The following is a 12351-nucleotide window of genomic DNA, read 5'->3' as shown; positions in this document are numbered from 1 at the left end:
CGTTCAGTCGAGCTGGTTGGAATAGGTGATATTGTACTGACATTTGAATGGGAAACACTGTAGTCTGTTATACCTCGAGGTGATTTTTTCTCACAGTTTTTGTTGCATATAATGTTCCGATTCAGCAAAAGGATGTTAAGTTCCACATACAGTCAGTTCCTAAACTTGGGAGTTGAGGGCTTGAATAATAATAATTGTGGGTAAGTGGTTACTATGTACCAAACGTTGTACTAAGATACAAGATAATTCATCCAGGTACAGTCTCTGTCCCATCTGGGGCTCACTATCCAGGTGGGAGGGAGTACGGGGATCGAAATCCCATTTTACAGATGAGGAAACTGAGGAACAGAGAAATTAAGTAACTGATCAATGTCACATAGCAGGCAAGTGGTAGATTAGAACTCAGGTCCTCTGACTTTCTGAACCCAGGCTCTTTCCACTAGGTCTTGTTGCTTCTCAGCTTGAAGCATCTCACTTTCAGAATAAGTTGTGTTCTTGGTCAAAACATCAGTACGATAGCACGATTTCGTCTTAACCTGAGGTTCTTCGAGAACTCACACCTGGATCAGCTCTAATTCCAAGACATAAATTGTTTCTTACAACACTGCATTGTGTTTCATCCAGAAAGACGTACGTTGGCAGAAGAATATTCCCCAACTTCTTAAAAGGAACATGTCTACCAACTCTATTATGTTGTACTCTCCCAAGTGTTTAGGACACAGTAAGCGCTCAATAAACACCATTGACCAAACGATTAAAAAATGCTCTGTCCCAAAATGTATAGTGAAAACATGTGTTCTAAGCAAACCGTCTGTACTGTGGATATATTCTAAGGTGACAACACTAAATTAAATTCCAAGGTAACATTAAAGATCCCTGACTGTGTAAAGGCAGCCAGTAGTAACTACTCTTCAGTAGCTTCATCTCTGGAAGGTTCAACTAAAATCCAAACTCAGTGGGCATTCTGCTAACACGAGTCCATTTATTTTGTTAGTATTTTGTTAGTATGTTTGGTTTTGTTCTCGGTCTCCCCCTTCTAGACTGTGAGCCCGCTGTTGGGTAGGGACCGTCTCTATGAGTTGCCGACTTGTACTTCCCAAGCGCTTAGTACAGTGCTCTGCACACAGTAAGTGCTCAATAAATACGATTGATTGAGTGGGGTCCATTCTGATTAATTTCATTAAGTCATATTTATTGAGCACTTACTGTGTGCAGAGCACGGTACTGAGTGCTTGGGAGAGTACAACAACAAACAGACACATTCCCTGCCCACAACGAGCTTACAGTCTACAGTGGGGGAGCATACATTAGTATTAATAAATAAATTACAGATATGTAAGTGCTGTGGGGTGGGGAGGGGAGAGGACAAAGGGAGCGAGTCAGGGCGACACAGAAGGGAGTGGGAAAAGAGGAAAAGGAGGCTTAGTGAGGGGAGGCCTCTTGGAGGAGATGTACCTTCAGTTAGGCTTTGAAAGAAGGGAGAGTCATTGTCGGATTTGAGTGGGGGTGGGGGGCAGGTTCCAGGTCAGAGGCAGGACGTGGATAAGGGGTTGGCAGTGGGATAAATGAGACTGAGACATAGTGAGAAGGTTAACATTAGAGGAGCAAAGTGTGCGGGCTGGATTGTAGAAAGAGAGTAGTGAGATGAGGTAGGAGGAGGCAAGGTGATTGAGTCCATTAGCAAGCCCCTCAGAGCAAGCAGTTCCTGCCAGTTAAAGTTCATGCAATTTTTCAACTGACTGTCTGACCTGATCGTCTTGAGCTTAGTACAGTGCTTGGCCCATAGTAATGCTTAATAAACACTATTATCATTATTATTATTATTATTGTTATTATGTGATGAACCTGATCTTGAACACTTTTTAAATGGTATTTGTTCCACGCTTATTCTGTGCCAGGCACTGTACGAAGCTCTGGGTGAGATACAGGCTAATCAGGTTGGACAAAGTCCACCTCACACGTGGGGCTCACAGTCGTAGTCCCCATTTGACAGCTGAGGTAACTGAAGCCCAGAGAAGTGAAGTGATTCGCCCGAGGTCACACAGCAGGCAAGTTCAGGAACCGGAATTAGAACCTCGGTCATTCTGACGTCCAGGCCTGGGCTCTATCCATTAGGCCACGCTGCGCTCTCTTTTCAAGTCCTTATAGGTTATATATAGTACCACCATACAGGTAAGAAAAACCAATGGATGGAGAACGTGGCTCCCCAATCCATCCCTATGCAGGAGAAACAATTTTAATCTGAGCTTGGGCAGGACGTTTCTTTGTGTCTGAGTCGGGCTCTGTGTCCTCTGCCTGTCTGGTTGTCCAGGAACATTCTGGTAGGTAAGAAATCCCGGTTTGTCCTCGTGCTGATCGAATATGCCAGCTGCATTTTGTCTTTGGGGCTAACAGTTTCCCAGATATGTTTTCAATCTGCTCTGGCTAAATTACATTTAGAAATTCAAAAAAAAAGGAAAAAGCAGTTTTGTATGTTTAAAACCATCTTTTCAGTCATTCTAGTAGGGTCTATGGTCGTGCACTGGGGCCACGTCTGTATCAGTACTTTACTTGGTGTGTTTGGAGCATCACAAAGAGAAGGAATATATGCATTTCAGAGCTAAGGACTCATAAAAATATTTTATTCTCTTTTCCCTCCCTCCCCTCTTCCCTCCTCCCCTCAATTTCCTCTCTGTTTCTTTTCAGCCACGAAGACTTTGAATTCATCTCAGGGACCCGCATGCGTAAACTGGCCCGGGATGGGCAGAAGCCCCCCGATGGCTTCATGGCTCCGAAGGCCTGGACTGTGCTGACAGAATACTACAAATCCCTGGAGAAGCCTTAGGCCGGCGTTCCCAGCTGCCTGATGCATGATTTATTTCCAGAAAGGGGACCACCCAGTCATTGCCACTCAGGATGTTTGGGACACACATATATATATATGTGTATATATATATATGTATGTGTGTGTGTGTGTGTGTGTGTGTGTGTGTGTGTAATGTGTGTGGGTGTACGGGTGTGGCACGGACCACTTCCTCGGAAACAGACCTTCCTTCCTAACTCGCCATCATTCTCGCCCTGCCTTGTGGGTTTTAGCGTGGACTGGCATCTAGTAAACTGCTGGTTTTAATGTCTCTTCTCCTGTTTATTACGGTTAATACTCCTTCGCTAGCATTTTAATATCTTGCCTTTTTATATCGTATTTATGCCTCTGTCCCATTGATTCTTTTTTCACCGCTGTTGCGTTGATCGTATCTACTAAAATCCAAGCTAAGTTTCTATTTCTGTCCTCTAACAGCAACGCTATTTGTAGCATATGGGCAGTTTTGCTTTCATAAGTCAGTGGCTGGACCCCTGTGGCAGTTGAGATTTTATGTCACTGTTACTATAATGCAACATTTTATGTACTGTCCCGTATTGGGCTCATAGAGCTTGCTGTTGTCATATGGAATCCCAGAATGAACTTCCTCTATGCAACGTAATTAAATGTTCTAGCTTCGTATGTGTCCTGCCTGTGATCTTATCCAGTGTATACACTCCCAAATAGCTGTGAACAATTAGGAGGCAACAGCGGGAGACACACAAGCCTGGGGAGGGAGGGGCTAGGGAATGGGTGGGGGAAGGCTAGGAAAGTTTGGGGGATTAACTATAACAGTAAATGGAATTTGCAGGGCGGTGGTTAGTGGTTTTTTACACTGTTTCACATCCACCTTCAATGCCAAATGTCTTCCCCTTTGATCGGAAAGTGAATAATGAGAACTTCTTCACTATGATGACAAACACAGTTTTACCTGGAAAGTCCACACGTGATAGCCTATGTTATTTTTGCACAATGTCAGCCATAGTCCCTATCCACCAGTAATCTGAGTTTTGGAAGAATGACCGAATGATCAAAATATGCTTGCATTTTTATGCTGTAAATCTGGGATGGCGATCTTCCACCCCAGAGCCCAGCCAGGGAATCTGGGGTCTGTAGAAAGGCAGTTGCTCAAAGCATAATGATAATGGTAATTGTGGGACTTGTTAGGTGTTTACTTTGGGCCAGGCACTGTACTAAGCGCTGGGATAGACACAAGGTAATCAGGTTGGACACATGGGGCTCATGGTCTAGGAGGAGGGAGAACAGGGATATTTTTCTTTTCTTTTTTTTTTTTTTGAAATGGTATTTAATAATAATAATAATAATTGGCATTTGTTAAGCGCTTACTATGTGCAAAGCACTGGTCTAAGTGCTGGGGAGGATACAGAGTGATCAGGTTGTCCCATGTGGGGCTCACAGTCTTAATCCCCATTTTACAGATGAGGTAACTGAGGCCCAGAGAAGTTAAGTGACTTGCCCAAGATCACACAGCAGACATGTGGTGAAGTCAGGATTCAAACCCATGACCTCTGACTCCAAAGCCTGTGCTCTTTCCACTGAGCCACGCACTTACTAGGTGCCAAGTACTAAGCACTCAGGTAGATACAAGATAATCAGGTTGGGCATAGTTCTGGGCCTCACAGTCTAGGAGAAGGGAGAACAGGGATTTTTTTTATTTGTTTGCTTTAATGGTGTTTGTTAAGCACTTCCTATGTGCCGGTCACTGTACTAAGCCCTGGAGTCCCTGGCCCACATGATTCTCACAGTCTTCATCCCCAATTTACAGACGAGGTAACAGGCACAGAGAAGTGAAGTGACCTGCCCAAGGTGTAACTAGGATTAGAATCCATGTCCTCTCCCTGATCCGTGCTCTCCACGAGGCCATGCTGCTTCATGTGGACATTGAAACTCCACTGTCAAGATGAGGCTTAGAGAAGTTAAGTGACTTGCCTAAGTAACAAAGCAAGGATCAGAACCCAGGCCTTCCAACTCCCAGGCTGGTGTTCTTCCCATGAGACCACGCAGAAGTAGCATGTGTTTATTGGGTGTGTGGCAGTAAACAGGGACTCCAACTCTTTTTTTTGTTCAAGAAGCAAGTAAAGTATTCTTTTCGAACAACTGAAAGTGGGGAGCGGAGGAAAAGGAAAACAGTGTTCCTCTCTGTTAAGCCCACTCTCCCTGAAAGAAGCATGCAGGGAGCTTTTATACACGTGGACAAACAAGTCCTCAGGCACTTGATACTTTCTTCCCTTTCCTCATCTCATCCAACAGCTAAGGTTGGCAGCTGCGGTGGGTTGGGAGAATCCCAGTGAAATCTTCTCGCTTCGAGTGGCTCTCTGCTGGCTAAGGAATTTGAACTGAACAGGCCCATTTGCAGAGTCATTGGATCCAGATGGAGTTCAGCCTCACAATGGGCCAGTCTTTTGATTTCACAGAGATAACTTTTATTGCAGTCAGTCGCATTTGTTGAGCACGTACTCTGTGCAGAGCACTGTACCAACTTTCCAAGCACTTAGTACAGTGCTCTACACAAAGTAAGTGCCCAATAAATACTGTTGAATGAATGGAGTACTTGGGAAAGTAAAATATAACAATATTTCAGACACATTTCCTGCCCACACTTCACTCCTGTAATGCCAACCTCAATCTCATCTATCTCACTGTTGACCTCTTTCCCGTGTCCTGCCTCTGGCCTTGAACTCACTCCCTCCATATCGAGAGCCAATTACTCTTCCCCCACTTCAAAGCCTTATTGAAGGCACATCTCTGTGAAGAGGCCTTTCCCGACTAAGCCCTTCTGTCTTCTTCTCCCATTCCCTTCTGTGTAACCCTGACTTGTTCCCTTTATTCATCTCTCCCACCATACCAATAGCACTTATGTAGATCTCTGTAATTTTACTTAATTATATCAGTGTGTGTCACCCCCTGTAGACTGTAAGCTCATTGTGGGCAGGGAGTGCATCAAATAGATTGTTATATTGTACGCTCCCAAGTGCTTAGTACAGTGCTCTGCGTACGGTAACTGCTTAATAAATACGATTGACGAAAAATACTCCCTCCCTTTCAAACTCATTCCTTCCCTTCTCAGTTGTCCTCCCTCAATCCCAAACTTGCCTCAGACAAATTCTTTTCCTCTTTTCCATTGTGATGCTTTTATTGGCTTTGGGATCAGCTGTGAGTCCTAAATCTGGCTCAGAGCCCATAGGCAAGGGGAAGGCTTTACGTCCCAGTGAGAGGTGATGTCTTTGAGCTCCCAAGAAGATGCAGAGAAGTAGTGTGGCCTAGTGGATAATGCCTGGGAATCAAGGACCTTGGTTCTAATCCTGACTCCACCCCTTGCCTGCTGTGTGACCTTGGGTAAGTCACTTCATTTCTCTGGGCCTCAGTTACCTCATCTGTAAAATGGTGATTACGACTGTGAGAGCGCTGAGCTCTCAAGTGGATCTTAGTTCAAGGACAAAAGCACAAACTCCTACTGTTAGGAGGAGTGCCATGGGATCTTTAATAAACTCACTGAGCAGAGAAACAGGATCTGGGGTTCTACAGGGGACTCATCAGTCTAAGTAAAATTCTCCTGTGTACATCTCTGTAAGGCCTGATTATTGACTAATGAGCCTGTGTGAATAACCTATTTGCTTTACTATTTGCAAGTTAACATGCAATTATTCCAAAGCTAATATGTCAATTCTGACTTTTTATAATTAATGGATCTTTGGCTAACTCCCAGATCCTTTTTTGAGGACAAAAAGGCTATTCTTTTTTCTCCCTTCAAAGAATGTTTTTTAGGTGAGCTTCACTGGATGTCATCTCTATTAAACTTTTTTTCGTATTTCCATTAGTGGAACAGTCTAATTGCAGTCTAATCAAAAAGGAGAATAGCAAATACCTGCCTGACTTCAGCACATTAACAGCGTGGTCCGGAATGCGACTATGTCCAACCTGATTAGCCTATTTCTTCTCCAGTGTACAGTACAGTGCCTGGCATGTAGTAAGCTCTTAACAAATACCGTAAAAAATAAACCCCAAAATAAAACAAAAAGCTTTCAGGAGGGGATTCCTCTTTAAGGTGAGTCATTGTCTATTCTGAAAGTAGGCAAAGAGCCTCGTCATGGCTTGAGAAAAGGGTAGATTTTTGGCATACAGTTAAGAACTGTGCTGTACTCTTCCAAGTGCTTACCACAATACTCTGCACAGGGTAAACGCTCAATAAATACTATTCGTTCAAAATGATGGAATAGGGCAAGTGTAAATATTATCCTGAATATTTAAGCTACAGTGATTCTCTTTTTTTGCATTTACAGGTGTGAACCCAAGTTTACTTCCCCCAGAAAGCAGGAAATGGTGAAATGTTTAGCATCAGTTGAAAAGGAGAATCGTCCCACCTTAAAAATAACAAGGCCCCTAAGACCCGGAGAGTAGGCAGTCGTGTGTGTCTGATTTTCCAGCCGTTAACGGGGTAGAATCCCATTCTCATTTAACGTGTTTCTCGTTTTCAGCCCTATCTCTGGCCATCAGAGGAAGAGAAGAAGCCCTTGAGCATGGCTTCCTGTGTTACCAACTGCCTCCACACCCACTTCTGCTTGCCAACAGGGCAAAGCAGAGCATAGTTGGAGGCCCGGTGATCCCCAGGGCTTATTAATTACATGTGGACATTGGGTGTGGGCAGGCATGTTTAATCAATAAGGCTGTTATGGCCAGAAGCCCGTAATAACGAGTCCAAGCTAAGTTTTGAAGAAATCACCCAAGACTTCCCCTGCCCAATTCAGCTGTGGAAATCAAGACCTGTTTTTATCAATCCATCAGTTGGAAGGCTCAATGGAAAAGGCATTATTGGGGGGAAAAAAAGAAAAGAGTAGAATCATACTAGGAAGGATTTTGTTTTAAATCTGTCAATTATTTTCAACTGCAATAATCAAGACCACATAATTGTGGCATAATCAACTACCGCAGGGGTCCAGCCACTGAATTATGAAAGCAAAACTGCCCATATGCTACAAATAGTGTTACTGTTAGAGGACAGAAATAGAAACTGAGCTTGGATTCTAGTAGATACGATCAACGCAACAGCGGTGAAAAAAGAATCAATGGGACAGAGGCATAAATACGATATAAAAAGGCAAGATATTAAAATGCTAGCGAAGGAGTATTAACCGTAATAAACAGGAGAAGAGACACTAAAACCAGCAGTTTGCCCTAGGATGTTTTTATCCGAGGGGACCAATCATTTGTAAGTAGAAGACCAATCATTTGTAAGTAGAAGTAGAAGGAAGTAGATTTGGGGATTATCAGTATTTTCTGGAGCGCTTACTGGTAACAGAGCTAGGGAGACTCTAAGTTGGAGCAAAAAACTGCTTCTCTAGAGCTGGCTGGGGTTTCAAATCAGTCAGTCAATTGTATTTATTCATTCACTCAATCATATTTATTGAGCACTTACTGCTTGCACAGCGCTGAGTACCATACAACAATAGTCACGTTTCCTGCCCTCAAGGAGTTGGGCACTTACTATGAGCAGAGCACTGTGCTAATCACTTGGGAGAGTACAAAACAATAATAAACTATCTTGTAACTTCCTTACTGCTACCAGTAAGCCCTTTACAAATACCACTGTTATTACTACTATTAATAATAATATCATTATCACAAATACAAACACACACAATGCCCCCAGAAGACATGCTGTTAAAAACTCTAGTCTGCCCAGACTTCTCAGGCCTGTATCTATTTCCCAGCTCATCCCTAGCCTACCTAGCTGTTGCCTCCCATTCTCCCTCTACAACTTATTTCCACCAGCTGCTCATATAACACCTATTACTCGTTCCTGTCAACAACGTACAGAGGTGACTATAAAATAGTCATATAAATATTTATTTATATAAAATAAAATAAATCCACCCCCCTACAAAAAAAGGGAAAGAGCCTGCCCGTCATCCTAGTATAATTACCAATCCAAGAACGGGGCAACATGAGAAGATAATAATGAGTGTGGCGTTCGTTAAGCACTTACTACGTGCCAGGCACTGTGCTAAGCAATGGGGTGGATACAAGTAAATCAGGTCGGACACAGTCCCTGTCTCATAATCCCACTCGCTAGCCACTGGCCAAGCTAGGAATGGAATGGGTAGACCTTTGCTTGACTTTCCCTCCTGTAGCCAAGACTGGTAGAGTACTGGAAACTCTCCAGGTGCTATTCTGAGACGGGGAGGAAAGATATCTGTTATTTATTTACTCATTTTTCCATTCTTTTATTCATTCAATCATATTTATTAAGCACTTACTGTATGCAGAGCCCTGTATTAAGCGCTGGGGAAAGTACAATACAACAATAAACAGTGGTATTCCCTGCCCACAACGAGCTCACAGTCTGGCGGGGGGAGGCAGACATCAATACAAATAAATACATTTACAGATTGTCTCCCTCTCCCTCATTATGGACAAGGAACATGTCTGCTAATTCTGTTGTATTGTGCACTCCTGTGCTTAGTACAGTGCTCTGCACATAGTAAGCACTCAATAAATGCCACTGATTGATTGAGGGTTTTTTTCAATGGTATTTTATCAGTGCCAGGCACTCTATTAATTGCTGGAGTAGATTTTCTTTTTTAGTGGCATTTGTTTAAGCGCTTACTATGTGTCCAACTCCGTTCTTTGTGCTGGAGTGGATATGAGCTTCTCAAGTCAGACGCAGTCCCTGCCCCACATAGGGCTCCCAGTCTAAGAAGGAGGGAGAATCAATCAATCGTATTTATTGAGCGCTTACTGTGTGCAGAGCACTGTACTAAGCGCTTGGGAAGTACAAGTTGGCAATGGGTATTGAATCCCCATTTTACAGTCAAAGAAACGAACTGTAGACAAGACAGTAAGCTCATTGTGTGCAGAGAATGTGTTTGTTACATCGTACTCTCCCAAGTGCTTAGTACAGTGCTCTGCACACAGTAATTGCTCAATAAATGTGGTTGATTATGATAGACTGACCAAGGCCCAGAGAAGTTAAGTGACCTGCCCTAGGTTACACAGCAAGCAAGATTAGAACCCAGGTCCTCCGACTCCCGGGTCTGTGCTCTTCCCACTAGGCCACGCCGCTTCTCATCAGTAATAAGAATTGGGGTTTGGGTGATTATCTTAGAAGTTGATTGTGCTTCCCTCATAATAATACTAATAATAATGATGCCATTTATTAAGCACTTATTATGTGCAAAACACTGTTCTAAGCTCTGGGGAGGTTACAAGGTGATCAGGTTGTCCCACGTGGGGCTCACAGTCTTCATCCCCATTTTACAGATGAGGCAACCGAGGCCCAGAGAAGTGAAGTGACTTGCCCAAAGTCACACAGCTGACAATTGGCGGAGGCAGGATTTGAACCCATGACCTCTGACTCCAAAGCCCGGGCTCTTTTCCACTGAGCCACGCTGCTTCTCTATAGATTGTTCCATAGATTGTGAACTCTGGGTGAGGCAGGGACTGTGCCTGGTTTGACTGCACTGCATCTATCCCAGCGCTTAGTACAGAGCCCTTCGCAAATACCGCTGTTTTATTATTGATTGTAGTGTGTAGAGCATGGGCCTGGGATCCAGAAAGTCAAGGGTTGTAATCCTGACTCCGCCATTTGTCTGCTGTGTGGTCTTGGGCAAGTGACTTCACTTCTCTGGGCCTCAGTTACCTCATCTGGAAAATGGAGATTGAGACAGTGAGCCCCACGTGGGACAGGGACTGTGTCCAACCTGATCTGCTTGTGTCCACCCAAGCGCTTAGTGTAGTACCTGGCACATAGTTAAGTGCTTAACAAATAGAGAAGCAGCGTGGCTCAGTGGAAAAGGGCCCGGGCTTTGGAGTCAGAGGTCATGGGTTCAAATCCCTGCTCAGCCAATTGTCAGCTGTGTGACTTTGGGGAATTCACTTCTCTGAGCCTCAGTTCCCTCCTCTGTAAAATGGGGATTAAGACTGTGAGCCGCGCGTGGGACAACCTGATCACCTTGTATCCCCTCCACCACTTAGAACAGTGTTTTGCACATAGTAAGCGCTTAATAAATGCCACCATCATCATCATTATTATTAAATTATCTGTGCCTCAGTTCCCTCCTCTGTAAAATGGGGATTAAGACTGTGAGCCCCACGTGCGACAACCTGATCACCTTGTATCCCCTCCACCGCTTAGAACAGCGTTTTGCACATAGTAAGCGCTTAATAAATACCACCACCATCATCATTATTATTATTAAATTATCTGTGCCTCAGTTCCCTCCTCTGTAAAATGGGGATTAAGACTGTGAGCCGCACGTGGGACAACCTGATCACCTTGTATCCCCTCCACCGCTTAGAACAGTGTTTTGCACATAGTAAGCGCTTAATAAATGCCACCATCATCATCATTATTATTAAATTATCTGTGCCTCAGTTCCCTCCTCTGTAAAATGGGGATTAAGACTGTGAGCCCCACGTGGGACAACCTGATCACCTTGTATCCCCTCCGCCGCTTAGAACAGTGTTTTGCACATAGTGAGCGCTTAATAAATGCCATCATCATCATCATTATTATTATTAAATTATCTGTGCCTCAGTTCCCTCCTCTGTAAAATGGGGATTAAGACTGTGAGCCCCACGTGGGACAACCTGATCACCCCTCCATCGCTTAGAACAGTGTTTTGCACATAGTAAGCGCTTAATAAATGCCACCATCATCATCATTATTATTATTAAATTATCTGTGCCTCAGTTCCCTCCTCTGTAAAATGGGGATTAAGACTGTGAGCCGCACGTGGGACAACCTGATCACCTTGTATCCCCTCCACCGCTTAGAACAGTGTTTTGCACATAGTAAGCGCTTAATAAATGCCACCATCATCATCATTATTATGAAATTATCTGTGCCTCAGTTCCCTCCTCTGTAAAATGGGGATTAAGACTGTGAGCCCCACGTGGAACAACCTGATCACCTTGTATCCCCTCCGCCGCTTAGAACAGTGTTTTGCACATAGTAAGCGCTTAATAAATACCACCATCATCATCATTATTATTATTAAATTATCTGTGCCTCAGTTCCCTCCTCTGTAAAATGGGGATTAAGACTGTGAGCCCCACGTGGGGCAACCTGATCACCCCTCCATCGCTTAGAACAGTGTTTTGCACATAGTAAGCGCTTAATAAATGCCACCATCATCATCATTATTATTATTAAATTATCTGTGCCTCAGTTCCCTCCTCTGTAAAATGGGGATTAAGGCAGTGAGCCCCACGTGGGAGAGGAACTGTGTCCAATTCGATTTGCGTGCATAATAATAATAATAATAATAATAATGGCATTTATTAAGCGCTTACTATGTGCAGAGCACTGTTCTAAGCGCTGGGGAATTTACAAGGTGATCAGGTTGCCCCATGTGGAGCTCACAGTCTTAATCCCCAATTTACAGATGAGGTAACTGAGGCCCAGAGAAGTTAAGTGACTTGCCCAAAGTCACACAGCTGACGAGTGGCGGAGGCGGGATTTGAACCCATGACCTCTGACTCCAAAGCCCGGG

The 12351-nt window shown here is 43.9% G+C and overlaps 1 protein-coding gene across 4 annotated transcripts in view; it reads left to right on the top strand.

The window, feature by feature from the left end:
- PAPSS1 (3'-phosphoadenosine 5'-phosphosulfate synthase 1) overlaps window positions 1-3481 on the top strand; it is an 86391-nt gene extending 82910 nt beyond the window's left edge. For all 4 annotated transcript variants that reach the window (XM_038755157.1, XM_038755155.1, XM_038755156.1 and 1 more), the window contains exon 12: window positions 2686-3481. In XM_038755157.1, coding sequence (XP_038611085.1) covers window positions 2686-2824 — 139 coding nt within the window. In that variant the 3' untranslated portion in view covers window positions 2825-3481. The remainder of the gene's footprint in view (window positions 1-2685) is intronic.
- Window positions 3482-12351: the final 8870 nt, after the last annotated feature.

The sequence above is a fragment of the Tachyglossus aculeatus genome, chromosome 12 (assembly GCF_015852505.1).
Source record: "Tachyglossus aculeatus isolate mTacAcu1 chromosome 12, mTacAcu1.pri, whole genome shotgun sequence".
Taxonomy (NCBI): Eukaryota; Metazoa; Chordata; class Mammalia; order Monotremata; family Tachyglossidae; genus Tachyglossus; species Tachyglossus aculeatus.
Note: the sequence above shows the minus strand (reverse complement) of the source record. Positions and strands in the feature narration are given on the sequence as shown.